Source organism: Manis pentadactyla, chromosome 10 (assembly GCF_030020395.1).
Source record: "Manis pentadactyla isolate mManPen7 chromosome 10, mManPen7.hap1, whole genome shotgun sequence".
Classification (NCBI taxonomy): Eukaryota; Metazoa; Chordata; class Mammalia; order Pholidota; family Manidae; genus Manis; species Manis pentadactyla.
This window is the reverse complement of record NC_080028.1, coordinates 42,437,472-42,458,710: the sequence shown is the minus strand read 5'-3', so window position 1 is coordinate 42,458,710 and position 21,239 is coordinate 42,437,472. Positions and strand designations below refer to the sequence as shown.

The 21,239-nt window shown below is 38.3% G+C and overlaps 1 protein-coding gene and 2 pseudogenes across 1 annotated transcript; 2 read left to right on the top strand and 1 right to left on the bottom strand.

Moving 5' to 3' along the window:
• The window catches only part of LOC118926490 (olfactory receptor 6C74-like), a 185,451-nt pseudogene that overhangs the window by 41,412 nt on the left and 122,800 nt on the right, over positions 1–21,239 (top strand).
• LOC118935425 (olfactory receptor 6C2-like) lies at positions 5,368–6,345 on the top strand. Its single transcript, XM_036931674.2, has one exon. The coding sequence runs from the start codon at positions 5,368–5,370 to the stop codon at positions 6,304–6,306; it is 939 nt and encodes a 312-aa protein (XP_036787569.2). The 3' UTR covers positions 6,307–6,345.
• Positions 18,414–19,689, bottom strand: LOC118931235 (olfactory receptor 6C70-like; annotated as a pseudogene).

Below are 21,239 nucleotides of genomic sequence, written 5' to 3'. Positions count from 1 at the left end.
TAGCATCTCTATCATATCACATAATTATCACTTTTTTGTGGTGAGATATTTTGTGATTCATCTCTTAGCAGTTTCGAAGTATACAATGCAATATTGTTGATTATAACCACTATGCTGTTCATGAGAGCTCCAGCACTTATTCATATTTTAATTGCAAGTTTATACCCTTTAACAACATCTCCCTATTCCCCCCCGCCCACCATCTTCTGGTAACCAACATTCCACTCTCAGTTTCTATGAGAACTGATTCTCATAGAAACATTTTTAGATTGCAGACATCAGTTTTATCAGACAGTATTGGTCTTTCTCTGTCTGACTTATCTCACTTAGCATAATGCCCTCAAGGTTTATGCATGTTGTCACAAATGGCAGACTTTCCTTCTTTCCTGAAGCGGAATAACATTCACATCTTCTTTCTTCATTCATCTGTTGCTAGACAATTAGGTTGTTTCCTATTTTAGCTACTGTACATAATGCTTCAATAAACATGGGAGTGCATGTATCTTTCCAGCACCCTGTTTTCCCTTAGTATGTATAACCAAAAGTGGATTGATGGTTCATGAGGAAGTTGTGTTTTTAATTTTCTGAGCACCATCCATACCGTTTTCTATAATGGCTGACCAATTTATATTCCCAGAAGAAAAAGGTTTCCTTTTCTTGGCATCCTTACCAACATTTTTTTTTTTTCGATGACAACTTTCCTAACAGGTGGGAGGTGATAGTTCATTGTGGTTTTGATTTGCATTTCCCTTTCCCTGATTTACGATGTTGATCATCTTTTCAAATACCTGTTAGCCATGTGGATGTCTTCTTTTAAAAATATCTTTGTAAACAGCAGCAGAAGCACAGAACCCAAGAATGGACTAACAGTTACCAAAGGGAAAGGGACTGGGGAGGACCGGTGGGAAGGGAGGGATAAGGGCGGGAATAAAGGAAGGGGGCATTATGATTAATATGTATAGTGGGCGGGGCACGGGGAGGGCTGTGCAACACAGAGAAGACAAGTAGTGATTTTACAGCATCTTACTATGTTGATGGACAGTGACTCTGAACGGTATGTTGGGGGGACTTGGTGAGGGGGAGAACCTAGTAAACATAATGTCCTTCATGTAGTTGTAGATTAATGATATCAAAATAAAATTAAAAAAAAATGTCTTTGTAGTTCTGCACATTTTTTAATTGGATTTTTTTTCAGTTTTTGTTATTGTTATTGAGTTGTATGTGTTTCTTATGTATTTTGGAATTTTTTAGTATCATCCGAATGCTTATCTGGTTTATCTGGTATGGTTTTCAAAAATGTTCTCCTGTCAGTAAGTTGCCTTTTCAGTTTGTTGATGGTTTCCTTTTGTGCAAAATTTTCTTAGTTTGATGTCAGATGAGTGAGTTTCACTTTTATTTTGCCTTTTTTATTTTTCCTTTTGTCACTGGTGTTTGTGTCATATCAAAAATATTATTCCCACGACTAATGTAAAGGAGGTTCTTCCCTATATAGTATACTAGGTGTTTTACAGTTGTAAGTTTTTTCTTCGAGTCTTTAATCCATTTCCAGTTAATTTTCATGAGCTGTGTAAGACAGTGGTCCAATTCCATTTTTCTGTATGTGGTCATTCAGTTTTCCCAACACTATTATTGAAAAGATTCCTTTCCCCGTTGAGTGTTCCTGACTTCCTTGTCAAATAATGTATGTGGAAGTTTATTTTTGGCTGTGTATTCAGTTCCACTGTTCTATGTGTCTGTTTTGATGGCAGGACCATAGTGTTTTAACTGTAGCTTTGTAATATAGTTTGAAATCAGCAAGTGTGATATCTCCAGCTTTGCTGTCTTTTCTGTAGATTTCTTTGACTGGTTCACAGAAAACCATTACAGCTTAATATTGAAATATTTATTTTTATTAAATAGTAATATATGCTAAAGAAATATTATTTGTCATTAAATATTAAGTGTTTAATAGTAAATATTCTATTAAGTATTAATACAATGATAAATATTAGGCAAAAGTAATTTCAAAAATCAATAGCATGATTAATTAAAAAAAATAAAGTATACAGGATATGAAAAATGTGAGGTGTGATCAGAAAAATATAAATTTCTTTGTGAAATGTAACATGAGATTCTATGTAAAGAAAATAGCATGAAAACAATTAAAGACCAACAAAAAAGTGGTAAAATATTTGCAATGCACGTAACAATTAAGTTGTTAGTACATAAGAAGTAAAAAAATTAATGCTCAGTTCTAGGAAATATTGTTAGAAGAAAAATACATTTGTACAAAAACATATTCTGCATCATACCTGAAGGTTGATTGAGAAAGAAACGTAAATTTATAATAAAAATTACAGAATAATAAAATAAGCTTCAGATAGTCACTTTTTTATAATAGTGAAAGTTTTTAAAGAAATCACAAAGTTTCAACTGTTAGGATTGATTTCAAATTATATATTACATAAATATTAACATAAATATTACATACTCCCCAAATGACTAAACAAATTTATAGCTATTGACATAAAAAGAAGTTTTAGTATTTAATTCTCAAAATGATTTGAAAAACAGCCCGTAAAAGATGTTTCATATTTGTGAATAGACCCATTAATATGAATATGTTTACATAGGAAATTTATAGAAGGGCATAATGGAGACATTAAGGGTGGTTTTTACCTTCAGGTTTAATTTTTCTATTTCTGCTATGTTAATTTATTAATAATGAGAAGTACTTAAGGTAAAAATATGTTATCTAAGGAAAAAGGGGTAATTATATTCTGCAACAGCTATTAGCAGCTACAGATGTTATTGAACAAAAGGAGGAAAAGGTTGGCTTGCTCTTTTTCATTTGATTTTTATTTTGTGTAAAGTCCTGTGTTAAGCATCACTGTGGAATCTTTAATTCTCTGACGACACCATCCCCAGTGCTGCCTATTTCAGGATCTTTGCCAAAAGGTTACAGAAAACATTGACAAATAACATTGGATCGTAATTCACCTGGGACTTCTGTCCACATACAAGCCCATGCAAACCGTTACTCATCCTTCTAACCCTGGGGATGTTCAGGAGTAAATACCCAGCTTAAATCAATGTCTGTGGTCTTTGAGAGACTTAGAAAATTATCTTCTTTAAGAAACAGTTTGATACGTTTTACAAAAGTAGGGAGATAGGAATAGTTAATTGAATTGTGGTAAAAAGGAACAAGAGTTTATAATTTTGAATTGATTGGAGACTTTGATAGGGCTGGATTTGTATATTAACAAATAGTAGGTCACCTAAAATAGATGAAATGAAGGGCTTCTAGAAGCAACCTTGAATTGGACATCATCCGATGACATAATTTACATTCCTGCACTCTCTAAAATGTTAAGTTTTCTAAAAGACAAAAGAAGTCAACATATAGTGTCAAACAATAGTGTCTATTTATTTACAAGATATTTAGGAGTGAGGACAAGACTTAAAATTTCCAGGTTGTGTAAGGCACAGGTGTGCTAAGACTAAAGGAAAGAGAGGTAGGTGGCCTCTATATGTTTCCTTTTCAATACTGTAAGTCTATCAGTCTATTAAATTATTTTAATTTCTTAATCTATTGTAACTATTCATTTAATTTATTGTTTTAAGAATGCTCACATTCTTGGGAATGCCTGGCTCATCCTAAAACAACAAACCAGGGTCATCCCTGCATCTCTTTACCAAAACCTGTAAAATCTTGGAGATTTACTATGGGAAATGGGCAGATGGTGAGTACAGAGTATCTCCCACTTCTGAAGAAAAGGACTACTTTAAAGCAATTAAGCGAAACCCTCACATAGTCAATTAATTAGAATTTATATACCAAATGATGTAGGTTTTTTCAATTTATTTATGTCCCTAACCAAGCATTGGTGAACAAAATCATTTAGCACGCATTAATTTAGGTAGTTGGTGTTAGCTGAGGAATAATGACTAAGCAGTTGATGGTCTAAATCGAGAATTTAAAACTTTTAATCTCTGTTGTTACTATATTTCTGGCAGGTCTACTGAGGAAGCAGGAATTGAATCCATAAAAGGAAAACTATTTCTCTGCCAAATACAGGAAAAAAGTCAAGTAAAACTATTTTTGCCTTCATGCAGGTATTATATAAATACTAAGTATATAGTGAGGTTATGGTGTGACTTAGGAGCCACTCTGAACATTACTTCCACCAAAACAAAACCCAATGAGTATCTCCTAGATTACAGTAGGGATACAGCAAAAGTAAGAGTTGTAAGAGAAGTTTTAAAATTGAGTCCACACAATAAATAATATAACTTGATCTAGGTCTGAGGGAAATATTACCTTTAATTAACTCTATATTTCGGTACCTTATAGCTCTGTTTTTATTACATTAAGCAAAACAAAAACTAATGTATCCAACAAATTTTTATATCCTCTATGAAGCACAATGTGTGACCAAAACCCATGAAAAGTTCTTAATGTGGATTGGGAGATTTGGAAGAACTTCTCTGAAAAGTTAAAGTAGAAAAAAGGAACGAATCACAAAGAACCAGGAATAGGTCAGAATCAGCAAATGGATGGAGCTTGGGAGAGGGAGAAAAACCACAAATGATTAGATGAAACTTTCTCCGGACAGGTAGACCATGTAGGATGAGTTGTGCAGTGGAGCAGGGTCTTCAACTGTGTTGGTAGGTGGATCTAGAAACATCTTGGGTCACAAACACATTTCATGTATTTTAAATTTATTCAGGAAAAAATGGTTATAAGCAGATAGTAACAGTAAAATTTGTTTAGTGATAAGGGAAATATTCTTAAGGGGTTCAAGTGTGCTATGAACCAAACTATTCCAAAGTGCAAATTAAACAGATAGTGCACAATTAAAAAACTATCATGGAAAATTATGTTTTCCTTGGACGTTATTATTCAAAAGATCAATAAAAAGTATTTTTTCAAATACAGGTCATGACTACTTAGTATGCTATAAAACGTATTATTTGATTCGTGTATTTATTTTTAATGATGTGCTTTAGATAATAATACTTCAGAGAGCAGAGCACCTAAGAGTTATTAATATTTTATTCACATTTTTGTTTCAGATATACGTATGTGAATATGTATTAGTGTGGGTGTGAGAATGTACAGTGGGCTGCTAAATGAAATGTCTATCTTACCATATGTTGAAGTAAAAACATTTGGAAGCCAGAATTCTAACCAATCTGATGATATGCTATTAACAGAGCTGAGAGTTTAAATTGTTTTTAAAATTAATTAAGTAAAACAAAATACATGTAAGATACATTGCTTGTCTTTTCTGAACAAAATCCATTGTAACACATTTTTCCCACCATCTTCTCATATCTTAATTCCTCACTATTACATGCAGATTGGGCAAAGGTCAGGACACAACAATGAGAAACCACACATCTCTCACCAGTTCCATCCTCCTGGGATTGACAGATGACCCTCAGCTACAGATTCTGATTTTTATATTTCTACTGATCACCTACATGTTGAGTGTAACTGTAAACCTGAGCATCATCATCCTCACATTAGTGGATTCTCAGCTTAAAACTGCAATGTACTTTTTTCTCCAAAATTTCTCCTTCTTAGAAATCTTATTCACTTCAGCCTGCATTCCTAGATTCTTGTACAGCTTATCAACAGGTGACAGGACTATTACTTATAATGCTTGTATATGCCAACTATTTTTAATAGATGTTTTTGCAGTAACAGAATTTTTTCTCCTAGCAAACATGCCCTTTCATCGATATGTAGCCATCTACAAACCCCTGCACTACATGACTATTATGAACTACAGGGTCTGCAATAGGCTCGTCTTCTGCTGTTGGATGACTTCTTTGTTGATCATATTGCCACCACTCAGCTTGGGACTGGACCTGGAATTCTGTGCCTCTAATGCCATTGACCACTTTGCATGTGATGCTAACCCTATGCTGAAGATCTCATGCTCAGATACATGGCTCATAGAGCAGATGGTTATTGTCTGTGCTGTGATGACTTTCCTCATGACTCTGGTGTGTGTGGTTCTGTCCTACATGTACATCATCAGAACAATTCTAAGACTCCCCTCTGCCCAGCAGAGGACAAAAGCCTTTTCCACCTGTTCTTCCCACATAATCGTGGTTTCCATCACCTATGGCAGCTGCATCTTTGTTTATATCAAACCTTCAGCAAAAGCTGAAATGGCCATTAATAAGGGAGTGTCAATACTCACTACTTCTATTTCCCCCATGCTGAACCCATTTATTTACACTCTGAGGAACAAACAAGTGAAACAAGCCTTTCATGACGTAGTCAAAAGATTTATATTGTTCTCAAGGAATTAGGGGAACATTGTTGTCCGGATCCCTAAGCATATTTCCTTCAGTTTCTGTCTAATTTTCTTCTTTTCTGATCTGGATTTGGCCTTCCATTCAGTGCTGACCCTGGTTATGTCACCCCTTTCATCGCCTTATAAAGAAACCTCTTTGAGATAATAATCTTAGTCAATAAAAGTGAGAATAGGTGTTTCAGGAAATCTAAGCATGACTTCACTCTTAACATTTCCTTACCAATGCTGAAAGGATTGGGAAATTTGTCATAAAATATTAGTGCCATGGGAAACATCATTCCTCCAAATAAAACACACAAACGAAATACAAAACAAAACAAAAAAACTTATTGAAAGAAGAAAAGACATAATATTGAAAAGAATCAATAATTTCTGTGTGCAAAAAGGGAATATTTTATACACCCAAGATATATTTTAATACAAAGAATAAGTATAAAATTTAGAATTTGAAAGAAGCATTTACTACTGAAGAATGTTTAAAATCACAAGATTCACATATTTTATTGACTAGATCCAGTCCAATATGTTAGTTATTAAAAATTATGGAAGGGAGATGAATTCATTAAAATGAAGAAAGAAATGCATTGGTATTTCCTGTTAAAGATAAATCATTCCCTGAAGTTACGTAAAAGAAATTGATATTGATGTACCAATTAAAATGTGAAATCTTGAATGTAGAGAATTTAAGCAAACAGATGGCAGTGAGTCCGAGGAAACCAATACGGGGCTAAAAGAGTGATAAATTCATAACCAGTAAGCCAAGTATTCTGGAAATGAGGAAAAGAGAAATAGAACATAATGATAATACTAATATCACTGTGAAGATTTGCTCTTTTAATATGAAAAAAATGTGTCCAAATTATGCATCCATGGGGTAAATGGAAGTTTTCAGTCAGAGTTTCCAGAATTTCCCACCTGGCCTTAGGCCATTTTCATACCAGCATGTGTGTACAACAGCAGAGCCTCTCGTCAATCTGATTCAAGGGGTGGAGAGACAATGGCCGTTGTCCCCTCCCCTCATTCCTGATAACTAGTTGGTGTGGAGACACCAGTCTCCAATGACCCGTCCATGGAGATCCCGATAGAAGGGGCCATCTGTGGGATAGAGCGTGAGCCATAGCCAGAAAGGACAGACGGAGTGAGGGCTGGCTAGCAAACTCAAGCAAGCTGTTGGCAATAAAATCTCTTTCCCAAACCTGCCATTCCCCGTGTCCTCTTTTGGTTTCATCCGATTCATAGCAACTTGCCCAGGAGAGGGGAACCCCTTACCCCCAGAACTACAGCACCTAACAATGATTCCCTAAAGAAAGATCAGCATTTCATTACTCATTATATTCTCTACCAACTTTAGCTTACATAGTGCAACATATGAAAACTTCCTTTGATACTTGTTCTCTTACCTCAAACCACTTCTCATATCACGGCCCAGGTAGGCAGGAATTTTTCCCTCATTTTTCAGCTTTCAAAGTCCCAGGGCTCCCCAATTTAAATGACATTCCCACGAGGAAATTTTTGCTGACCTAGTTCCATGATTCCGCTAACAGAACCACCAGGCCTGGGTGAGTCTGACTCATTCACGCTAGTGTCACCACTTACCGCTGCTTTCATTCCTTGCCCTACCACGATTTCATGTTTACTTGTCTTTATTCTACTCTCAATGGCAAATGCCCTGGAGAATGTCTCATCCATATGCCAATTCTAGAATCCTTTATGTCTGGCACCCAAACAAATATTACTTGAATAATAGATAATTTTCCAATATGAGGATTTGAAACTTCTTATGATGCAAAATGAGAAATATGTGAGAAGAAAATCCAAAGAAGTTATATTTGACATTAATCTGTGAACAAAAGATAAAGGCATGAATATAAATAAAAATTCTGTTGAAATATTTATTTCTAAATATGTGAAGGAAATAAAATGCAAGCCAAAATTTGTTGAAAATTTATAATATTGATTGGAACTCCAAGGGAATATTTTGCCAGCTGGGGGCAAAATATTGTTGCAACTTAAGTCAGTCAAAAGGGGAAATAAAGTGGGAGGAACCTGTTAATTGCCTACAAGCAGTCATCCACTTCTGCTTGCCCGGGCTGCAGAAACAGGGACCCCACCAAACGTGTCCATTCTAGATAGGCCCTGCTCCCCGATGTAATCATGTATTGATATGGAGATGTACTACTTCTCTCCACCTCTTGGAAATACCTATTGATATGGAGATGCATTAAGGCCAGGTGAGAGATTCTGGAAATATTGCAATTTTACCCACAGCCCACCCTCCAGAAATCTCACATCACAATCTGATCTTTCTCCATCTTCCACAAAGGTCTATGTGTGAGAATACTGGAGCATTGTAACCACACTAATAACATACAATAGCAACAACAGGAAAATCAAGAATATCCTCAAGCAGGAGGATTCAGCTAGTTTCAAAGTCCCATGCAGACTAAGTCCATAGCTCACCCATTCCACAGGCAGGCAGTAGTTAAACAGGTAGGGAGTTCAGAGCAGTCATCATGCAGCAGCTGCAGCTGGGGCGGGTCGAAGCTGCAGGGAGTGTAGAAGAAAATGACCTTAAGGATGATAAGATTCATCTTTTAATGATATCAGCATAAGCAAATATTGTCCATCAGGCAGAATGCATGCAAGAGAGTGCTCCTGTGATAGGACAGAGGCAGGAATGGGGTCTCGTCCTGGTCTAGTGTACCAGACTTTCAACCCCCACCCTGTGGAAGTTATAGGTGGGTCAATACATAGATAGGGCTACGGGAGGTACATGAACTGGCCGTAAAAATAAAATAAAAACTCCTCTGATTGTCTTACCTCTCAGATGTTTTGGGTACACTACCAAGATTTTTGGGTAACTCTGATGTTCCAAAGGACAACAAAGGAGGCCAGCTTCCAGGCCATTTCCCCAAGGTGCCAGGAGGACCAGACATCACCGGTCCATGTGTCGAAATGTCCAAAGCCACATCCACTCAACAGTCACTGGGCTTTGACGCAGTTGGGGCTGGCGGCAGGATGTTGCTCTGCTGGCCATATCCTGGCTTCGATAACTCCACTTTGGTTTGCACATACACTTGTGTAGGAGAGGGAGCAATGTGTGTTAGCATGTCCACAGGGCTCAAGGCTCCTTTTGGGGACCTCTAATTCAAACACCATAACACTGTCCATTAGCAAACTGACCAGCCCTGTAGACTACTGGTGTCTGACTTCAGGCCAAATTTCAACAGACCATTGTTTCTCACTATCATGCCTGTCCAGGGTAGGGTTACATGGTAGATGAAACTTACACTTTATTCCTAATTCTTACACACATTCTTGTAACACATGCCCAGTAAAGTGGGTGCCTTGATTGCTCTCAATCACCTGCGGCTGGCCATAAGCTTCAAAGAGACGCTCTAGGCTCCTTTTTGTCATTTAATGATCTGCACGATGTGCAGGAAAAGCAATGAAAATTCCACTAGCCGTGTCCACACAAGTCATGGCATACCAATATCCTTCTGATATTGGCAGAGGCCCAATACAGTCTATCTGCCACCTGACATGATGCATTGGTCCCTTTACTATTGTCCCATGTTGTTGGGGACACAGTGTAAGTCCCTCTTAGAGCACAGAAGGCACTCCTTCTGGGATCTGCTGACTTCTTCAAAGGTCACTGGCAAGCCCCACCAATGGGCTACAGCCCACATTATCTTCTACCCCACATACAAGAAACAATGATGTAACCATGGACTACATGAGAGGCAGGCTTTGCTTTTAGCCAGTGCACCTGGACCAATGTGTCTGCTTCATCATTCCCTGGAGGTGCCAAGGGCAAATGGCCAGTCACATGACATACAGTAACTGTCATAGGCTGACTAAGGCCCATAGTTCTTGCCACAACCGTTGCCCCCAAAGGAGATGGTGAACAAACACCCGGTTGGCATGGTACCATGTCGGTAACCACAGGGTCAAGCACCAATAGATGGCTCAGCTCGCAGTGCAGATAATTATAGGGGAGGGGTCCTGGGTGATCCCTACTGCCCACAACACAGACCATTGACTACTCTTCTATCTCCGTCCCCCATCTATATCATCTCAGTCTTAGCATGGAAAGCCACAGCCCTCCACCTGGGGCTGCCTACAACTGGAACTGTCTGTATACCAAGCATCTTCAGGCACAGGGGCTTTCCCGTCCTGATAAGGACTTTTGGCTATCACTGGCTTAAAAGCAAGTTCTTCCTGCTTTCCACTGATATAAGTCACTGGCCTCAATAAGTATCGGAGTTCTCCACTCAAGGGGAATGAGTACAACGCTGCTGTAAATATGTGCCCCATTTAGCCAGTGTAGGCGTCTGTGCCATGCCATTCCATGGCCTTTGGGAACAGTATCATACCCACCCCAATATGGGATAGGTGTTTATTACCTTGGTCGGAGCTATTTCAGTGACGGGCTCTGTAGCCAGCAAGTCATGGTACAGAGTAGCCAGTTGCTTCTCTACCAAGCTGTACCAGGCCACTACTCCTTTACATGGTTGTGACCAGAATCCAATAGTTTGGCATGTCCATTGAAACCGCTGCCAAAGACCACATCCATAACTATCTTCAGTTACATGAACATCTAGCTCCCAGGGCCCTGATGAGTCCATTACACTCAAGGCCTGCATGGTGTTGACTGACTGCTTGGGAGCAGTAAAAGCACTCCTACCTCATGCACTTTCATATCAACCAGTATAAGGGCTTCAGAATTTGTGCCAAGTGCAGGATAAACACTCTCTAGTAGCCCAAGAGACCCAGAAACTCATGTAATACTGCCACAGGGGTAGGGGTGGGGGAAGCCTAGACCTTGTGTATGACTGCTTCAGGAATAACTTTAGTTTTACCTGACCAGAAAACCCCCAAGAATTTTACAGACAAATGAGGTCCCTGAACTGTGGTGCTGTCCACAGCCCATTCTTTCTCCTGTAGATGTTGCATCAATCTAGGAACTTTAAATCTGAAAGAGAATCAGATGAGGGTATAATATCATCAATGTAGTGATACGACCACACTGTTTGCATTTTCTTCCACGTGGTCAAGTCCTGGGCTACAAGACCATGACAGACGGTGGGACTGTGGAAGTATACCTGTGGAAGGACAGTGAATGTCCACTGCCAGCCTTCCCCCATGAAGGCAAACAGCTCCTGACTTTCCTGTGCTATGTTAATAGAGAAAAAAGCATTACCAAGGTCTGCACCATGATGGTACATGACCAGCTCATGACTGAGTGAGTTTCTGTAGAGTGGTTTCTATAGAGGGGACAGCAGCATGCAAAGGGAGTGTGACTTTATTCAATTTTCTGTAGTTCACGGTCATTTGCCAGGAGCCATCCGGCTTTTTCACTGGCCACACTGGGGAATTAAAAGAACTATGAGTGGGCTTTATGATTCCCACCTTCTCCAACTCCTGTAAAGTTTCTCCAATTCTTTGTGTCCCCAGGCAATATATACTGTTTACTATTAGTCACCCACCAAGGTACAGGCAGAGCTACAGGCAGGTGCTTAGCATGTCCTCTCAGAACTGCCTTTACCACACATACCCTCAGTCTGAACTCACCTGCAGTGGTCTGTAACCACAGGCCCTGCAGGATATCTACCCCCAAAATATATTCAGGGATGGGAGAAATGTACACAGTATACTCCTTTGGAGGTAAATGCCTTATTCCCAATGTAATTTGGGCTTTCTTCACTCTAAATGCCTTATCCCCATTGCTATCCATCAAAGCAGGGGTCCTGGGAAAATGCTCAAGGTTGCCATAAATCAGGGAACACTCAGTTCCTGTGTCCACTAGCACCAGGACACATTGTACATTCACAGGGGATCAAGGAATTGCTTATTCTACATGTGGCCTCTGGTTCCTGCCACGTCCCCCAAGATGGGAACCTTGACCCCATCCCTCTGTCTAACTGTAATGTCCAGTTGTCCACTTTGGGTGGTGATTTCCCAGAAAATCCTTAGTACTGTACCCCAGGAAGTTTTTCAGGGGCACAGGCTGGGCATGTGGCCTTGTCTCGGGTTTCCATGTCCTGTACATCAGCAGCTGAAACTGCTGCTCTGGCTTTAATTGGTGCCACAGTTCTAATAATATTCTGCTTGGCTTCCCATCAAGTTTTTCTTTCACTACCCTTGCTTTTTATCAAACCAACTCACATCTGGGTCCTTGAGGCCTTCACGAGGCCTATTGCACCTCTCCTTTCAGTTGTAGCCTGTGTTTCCTTCCAGGCTCTGACCTCCCCATTTCAGCTAAAGTACGAGTAGCCTCACTTTGGGTTGCCCTATCTGGGGGGCGAGAATAGTCTGTAGGGACCCAAAGAGAGATGGGGGAGCTGTATGCAGCACCAGATTTCTCATTCTGTGTTGCACAACTCCTCATCGGGGCCCTGGGGTCCATATTATAAAAGTAATTTTTCATTCCCAATTCACGTAACACCTGCTGGAGCTCTGCATAGGTTTCCCAGCTATTGGGTAAATATGGTAAATCGCCCTGATTGGCCAAACTGCTCTCATGGCTGCTCTCAGACAATCCAGAAGCACCTGATTCCCCGAGCCACTGCCAGAGGGAAGGGTGAGTCATCAGGCGGGCCCAACTACCCATTTCAGAACATGACATAACAATGTTTTCCACCTCCGTTTCCCAGAGATGCAAAAGCCATGCACGGAGAGGTTCCAGTGTTTTCTGCTGAAACCTAGTGCTCATGTCCCCCAGCTCATCCAGGGTTTAGGGGAGGAGAACGGAGTGCTCCACAGCCTGGGGAGGGGCAGCCTCTGCCTCTGAGGAGCCCTTGGTTGTTGCCTTTTTTACTTTCCTAATTAAAACGGGGCAGGTTTTTAATACGAGAGGGGCTAGTTCCTTGGTAGTGGCCTTGGCAACAGAAGGACTCTCGGCCCCAGCCCCTTCCACTCCCCCAGCATCTCCTCTACCGTCTCCGGGGCTGTCCTCACTGCTCTTTCCTCCGCCTCCCCCATAGCCTCCCTCAGCACAGCTGCTCCTGCTGCCTCCTTCCTCGCTGCTAATGTATCTTCCAGGAGCAAAAGCTCCTTCTCAGTAACTGTCTCTCTTTCTTAAGGGCATCCTATAGAACATCACACAGTTCCCCCAAGCATCACCAAAGTGTGTCTTTCTCCTTGAAACCCCTTTCCACTATCTCTAGAAACAGACACCCCACCATCCTGGCTGCTACACGACCACTCGGGGCCTCTGCACAGTCTTCTATCTCATGAGGACTAATTCCAGAGCTTCCATTGTCTCCACCCATACCCAACTGGGGAAGGTTCCACCCTTCTAGCAGGTGCTTTACCATAGACCAATTCCCCACTAGGGGCTCCCCAGTTGGAAGCCCCATAGATAGGGGGCCCTTCGGTAAAGCTGTACTCTCCACCACTGCAGCCACTAGGGCCTCCCCACCATCCACGGAGGGGCTTCCAGGTATCTTTCCACCATCTCTAGGGGCATCCCACCTAAGAATTCCACCCATGAAGACAGATTTCAGGTTCTGAGGTTCTGTGAACTACCATCAGATGAAACTATGGGGGGTAAATGTTTTCCTATCCCAGGGCAAACTACCTGAAACTGAAATCAGTTCAAGGGAGAAATAAAGTGGGAGAAAGCTGCTTATTGCTTACAAGCAGGTGTCCACTTCTGCTTGCCTGTGTCTCTTGTGACCCAGCTCCAAAAAGGGACCCCAGCCAACCACTCTGGCCTCTGCATGCCCTCACTTGCTCTTGTATATCATATTGATATGGAGATGGACAACTTTTCTCTACCCTTTGGAACCACCTATTGATATGGAGAAGAACTAAGGCCAGGTGAGAGATTCTGGAAATATTGCAATTTTATCCACACAATATTGTCAATAAATCATAATAGATTTTTATATTTAGTGTGTGTTCATATTTCCCTGGCTTACATAAAGATGTTTTGCTTTTATTTTTGTTTCTCTTACAAGTAAGGTATTTGGATCAATATCTAACACATCACATTTAGTTGCTATGTTACAACATTTGAAAATTTCTCTCTGGGATTTTCTTTTTTTTTCATTCTTTAATTCAGGGAGAAATTAGGTCATTTGTGTTATATGATATCCTTGGTTATTAAACTGACTGTTTCCTTATGGTATCACTTAACTTGTTTCTCTATCACCCCATTTCTTCTCACATGTTAGATTAAATTATCAGTTAGATTTATATTAGTATTTTTAGCAAGATGGTAGATAGGTGAGGCTGGATGTTTTCCATAGCACCACATCAGTAGCCTTAATGTCCATTTGACATGCATTTTAACAATTCTTAGATTGGTCAGGGTGTTCAGGTCTCGGCAGCCTCACATCTCTATTATGAATATTTACAAATGGTGTTTAGCATATACTAATGCATCGTCGAGGTTCATTCTTCTGTTCATAGGTTGAAAGCATTTTTTCATTTGTATTACTGTGAATTCATGTCTTTTTTGATAAACTATCTGATTCCATGCAATGATGTAGAGCATCAACATTCGCTCCTTTATCAATGTTCTGGGGTAGAAATTTGATGTCCTAAGAACTTCCACTGATGATCAGTTTCCTTTTAAAAGCTATATACACATTGATTTTTTAAAGTATTTTATTTTTTTGAATCTATTAGAGTAATTATTACATTTGAATGCTCAGATTGTCCCATTTTATGTCAGCAGGTAGGATTAAAATTGTTCTTGTTTACTCATATGACATTTTTACTATTATTTTCCTTTCTGGTGCAATAAGATATTACAGGTTTAGTTTTTTTTTTTTGTAGTATAGTTGATATACAATCTTATATTGGATTCAAACATACAGCACAGTGGTTCATATTAAGTTACCATATTATTAAATCTTCACCCTCTCTTGTTGTTACTGTCTATCAACATAGGTAGATGTTACAGAATCATCACCTATATTCTCCATGCTGTACTATTATCCCTGTAACCAGTTTACATTATGACTGAGAACTTTTGTGCCCCTCTGTCCCCCTCACCCTCCCTGCCCAAACTAGTCCCCTTCTCAGTGTCTTTGAGTCTCCTGCTGTCATGGTCCTTATGCTTTGTTTTGGTTTTATATTCCACAAACAAGTGAAATCATATGGTTTTCATCTTTCTCCATCGGGCTTATATCACTGAGCATTATTATATCCTCTAGATCCATCCTTGTTATTGCAAATGGCAGGATATCTTTTTTTATAGCTGAATGATATTCCATTGTTTATATGTATGACATCTTCTTTATGCATTCATCTATTGTTGGACACTTATGTGCTCCAATAGTTGTGTTATTGTAAATAATGATATGAAAAAAATAGGCGTGCATATGTATTTTTGAATCAGGGATTTTGTTTTCTTCAAATTAATTCCTAGAAGTAGAATTACTAATATACAGTAAAGGAGACATGAATATACAATGGGGAAAAGACAGCTTCTTCAGTAACTGGTGTTAGTAAAACTGGACAGCTACATGCAAGACAATGAAACTGGATTATTATCTAACTCCATAAAAAAAGTAAACAAAATGGATAAAAGAACTGAATTTAAGATATGAAACTGTAAACCTCTTAGAGGAAAACAGGCAAATCTCTTGAACAACAGGTATGAGCCATTTTTTCCTGTACAAATGTCCTCAGGCAAGGGAAACAAAATGAAAAATGAACAAGTGGAACTGTATCAAACTAAAAAGCTTCTGTACAGCAAAGGATACCATCAACAGAACAAAAAGACAACATATAGTATGGGAGAATACATTCTTAAATGATTTACCTGAGAAGGGGTTATCATCCAAAATGTAAAGAACACATATGCCTCAACACCATAAAATCAAATAACCCAATTAAAAAGTGGGCAGACCACCTGCACAGACACTTTTCCAAAGAAGAAATACAAATGGCCAACAGGCACATGAAAAGATGTTCCACACTGCTAATTATCAGGTAAATGCAAATCCAAACCACAATGAGCTATCACCTACACCAGTCAGGATGTCGACTGTCCAAAAGACAAGAAATACCAAGTGCTGGGTGAGGATGTGGAGAAAAGGGAACCCTCCTACACTGTTGGTAGGAATGTCAATTGGTACACATGCTGTGCAAAGCAGTGTGGAGTTTGTAGTTTGTTTGCCTTAACCTGGAAAGAACTCTCTCCGTGAAGCTCCGGTTCCTCTCAGTGAGAAATAATATTTAGAGACTGTGTCTTGTTTCCCAAATTGCTTACAGTATAACATGGATAATGGGCCAGGGTAGCTAGGTATAAATACACTAAAATTTACAATTTTGATTTTAACAAGCATTCTACAATATTTATAGATTATTGAAGGAAAAATTTTGTGACTTATCTTTTTTATTGGTGAAGGTTTTGGGTTATAGTGTAGAATATATTTTCAAGTCATGTCACCATATATACTTTCATTTTTATAGTATTGACAGAGTCAAATTTGTCTATTTCACACATTAGGTTTCCAAGAGCTTGAACAAAATCAATCTGATAAATACTGTTTCCTATCTCAGATATTCCTATATGTCAAGTCAAAATTCCAAAGAAATATACAGAGGTTTATGCTTTGAAATAAAAAACAAGTGGGGGTAAAATTGCAATATTTCCACAATCTCTTGCCTAGCCTTAGTGCTTCTCCATGTCAGTAGGTGTTTCCAAGGGTTGGAGAGAAGTAGTCCATCTCCATATCAATAGGTGATTCCAAGGGGGAACAAGGGTATGTGTGGAATGGAGAGGTTGGGTGGGCTCTACTTTTGGAGCTGGGTCATGAGAGACTCAGGCAAACAGAAGTGGATGATTGCTTGTAAGCAATAAACAGGTTTCTCCCTCTTTATTTCTCCCTTTGACTGATTTTGGCTTCAAAGGTCATTTGCCCCAGGCTGGGAACATATGTCCCTCCCTCCCCTGGCCCCCTGGGAAATTACAGCAAGTAATTTTGTATTTTACATAAACTAATTTGCTACTGGATTTTAGAGGAAATTCAGTACATTATCTCTTGCAGAGACTCTGAATTTGACCTCTGGTATTCATTTGACTTTTCCTTCAATAAAGGCTAAATATCACCATTCATCTTAGGGAATTTGCATTAATGTATTCAAAATTTCTTACCACATTAAAATCAACTCGGTTAACAAAAATGATGATATCCTGCTTATTACACTGATCTTTCTGAGGTTAGCCTGGATTCTTATCATTACCAGTAATATCACCAAAGGCTCAATTAATGAGAATAAAATACTATTGGGAAGGAAAAATGTTCTTCTACCTTCATTGTACTTCTGGCTGGCCTAAGAATCAAATTGACATGATACATATTTATAGGAGAAAATCAAATTTAATTACATATATGTGAAGATTCCACACTGACATGAGATTTCAAAGACAGGGAATAAAATGAGGTATATATGCCATCCTGAACAAAGGAGAAGAGTGGTAAGGGTCTGGGACTTCAAAGGAGAGGAAAGTAATTCACAGGAAGATGAGAGCAAATGTTTGGTAAACAAGTGTTTGTTGGGCAATCGAAAACAATGTGACATGGAGAGGAATTTTAACAGACAGATTTTGCTAAATTCCTCCCTGTCTACTAGACCTATCATAATGTAAGCTATCTGTGGTAATAGCTTTCTTCCTGGAGTGGGTTTTCTAACTAAATTCTTCTAGGCAGTTAGGAGGAAGAACAAAGTTTGTATTTGAGTCTTTTGGGCCTCGATGCTTTTCAGATCAAAATAATCTGCCTGTCACAGTGACACATCTTGAGGCAGCCTGCCCTTGGTCCCTACAATTTCACATAGTCATTTCTGTCCTAAAAATATGATTCTAGCTACAATCATTCAATTTATATGCCAAGGTCTAGAATGGCATCTGGTATGCAAGCTCATACAGAGCCTTGTTGAAACATGTTTCATCCACTATGATATATGAAAACCATCACATCTAAATTTGTTTATTTCTGAAATTTATAAAGGAGATCTGTAATATATAATTTAGCCAAAAATAGTAACATGGAAGGAGGCCCCAAATCAGCTGAAATTACTAATATAATCTGCAAATATGTAGAATCAGAGAAAGTAAATCAAGATAGGGCAATATTTTATTCATTTTTTTAGAAGTTTCTCATTTGTTTGACCAAATGAAAGTTTCTGGACCATGTCCTTAAATGCCTGTTTTACTTGCTGGTTCTTTAAGGTGTAAATGAAATGATTCAATAAGGGGGCAACTGAGGTATTGAGCACAGCTACTCCTTTGCTTAAAGTCACTCTATCATTTGCTGATGGTTTTTATGTACATGAAGATACAGCTACATAAGAGATGGAAACTACAATCATGTGGGAAGAACAGGTAGAAAAGGCTTTGGTCCTTTGCTGAATAGAAGGGAATTTGAGAATTGTTTTGATGATGTAGCCATAAGAGAGAATCACTAACATCAGTGAGACCATTAGTGTGACAATTGCCAAGAGAAAACACATTAGCTCTAGGAAATGTGTATCAGAACAAGAGGTCTGCAGGACGGGAGATGAATCACAAATAAAATGATCAATGACATTGGAAGCACAGAATTCCAACTTGAGTCCAAAGATCCTTGGAGGAAAGATAATCAGGAATGCAGTTACCCAGGAGCTGAATACAAGTTGGTAGCAAACTCTGTTGCTCACGATGGTGGTATAATGCAGGGGTTTACACATAGCCACATAACGGTCATAGGACATGGCAGCCAGAAGGTAAAATTCAGTTACTCCCAAAAAGATGAAAAAAAATAACTGAGTCATACAACTCATATAGGAAATAGTCCTGTCTTTTGTTACAAGGCTCACCAGAAATCTTGGAATACAAACAGTTGTGAATGGGATTTCTAAGTGGGAAAAATTCTTTAGGAAGAAATACATTGGTGTCTTAAGGTGGGAATCCAGAAGAGTAAGAATAATGATGGTTAAGTTTCCTGTGACGCTAAATACGTAGGTAAAAAATAGAAAGAGGAAAACTACAACTTGCAACTCAGGGTTATCTGCCAGACCCAAAAGAATGAACTCTGTCTGCATTGAATGGTTTCTCATTTCTCTCTTATAAATTTTATCAAAGCTAGACAAAAGATCTAAAAAAAAAATGGTAAGGATTAACTATTGGAGTCATTAAGAAATAACAAAGAGTGAGAGAGAACCTAACATACATTGATCACCAACAATGTACCAGGCTCTGTGTGTGGAGATTTACATAAATTTCCTTATTAACATCTGCAGGAACCCTATTTGAGAAGAATGTTACTCTCTCCACTTTCATGAGAAGGAAATCTAGACTTAGATTGAAGTTTTCTGGGATATATATCTAAACCCCAGCTTCGTAACAAAAAGTTGATGAATCTTTAATAAATATAAATGCCCAAGACACTCAAACAACTGTTTGAATACCTTTGGTGAGTTCTAGGCATTTATTTTTATACAAAGTTTACAAGTTCATAGACAAATGAGGAAATAACTTTGTTTGTAATTCAGTTGAGCCCTGAACTCCAAGTCTTATTAATTCCACACCTTTGCTGTTTTTAATTTTATCTTGTTAACTTTATCATACTGAACATCCACTAAAAAGTCCTAGACTTGAGACATGCGTAGACTTCAGAATGTTTATGAATTCACTTACCTAATCCTATGGTAATTATGTGTGAAGAGGACATGGAATTTCCTTCTAAAGAAGGAGCATATAACACACAATACGTGCAGAACTCAGTACAACCCAGGCCAATTGGGCGGCAAGTCAGAAAATTGCAAATGGAACCTGAAAGATATAGAATGTAGTCATAATATCATATAGCTAAAAGGGGTTTCATAGATCATTTGTCCAATCTTGTACATAAAGGTAAAATCCTTTTACAAAATTAAGGACGGTATCTATTTATCCAGGTTACTTTTAAAGTTGCAGTAATAATAACTGATAGCTTTAACGAACAAGAAAATCTTTAAAACATAAATATAAATAAAAGTGAGAAATCCTTTGTAAATGAAAAAACATACACTCTCTTGCAACCACATTTTAAATAGGGGTTTTCAACTACTTACACATTTTAGAAATCAGCTCCATTGTTTATAAGACCTATATTAGGACTTTTTCTTTTTTTCCTTCTTCCTCTTCTTTTCTGTCTCCTTCTTCAGAATGTTTTATGAACTAGATTGCAGGTCAATTGGACTATTTCCTTATTGAGTTTATCATTAATGCTTTCCCTAAAAGACAAAAAGAAAGGAAGAAAAACCCACAAATAAGCCAAAGAATATATATTCTCTCCTTTAGAATTATCATTCTCGGGAATGAAGAATTTTCTACAAAGAAAATTAAAAATCAAATAGATATGAGACATGTTAACAGGAGAAAAAGACCTGAAGTTAAATTATGTATAATTTTCTAATAAAGCACAAAAAATGTTTGCTAACAGACCCAAATTTATTTTTAGTTTTCTGTAATAAGGAAGCCAAAAGTAGATAAACCTGTGTTCAGTAAGTAAGGTTTCATTATTTTAGCTTATGATCTAGATATTCAATTAATTTAACTTAAGTCAACATTTAGCTTAACAAAACTTTAGGGGCAGTTTACCAAAAAGATCTGAGGAGCTCTTCATAATTATCTATACTATGAAATATAATTGTTGTAGAAAGTTTTCTATAAACTCTTAATCCACTTACGTCTATCTAAATCATTTGCTCCCAATTATGTTAGACTGCCCATGAAAACTTCATGAGACATCAGATAAGATCAGCCATTATCCCAGGACGTTTTTTTAAAAACCATTTTCTAACAGATAATGCCAACTTATTTCACTTGAAGTAAACTGAGACATAATAGACATTTTCATTTTAATGCTGATAATCCTTAAGAGGTTTATTATAATTAAGCAACAACCTTAAATTAGTTTTAATATCAAATATTTCCCAGATCCC

Coding starts and splice junctions, on each gene's coding strand:
- LOC118935425 (XM_036931674.2), top strand. CDS start 5,368: ATGAGAAACCACACATCTCTCACCAGTTCCATCCTCCTGGGATTGACA.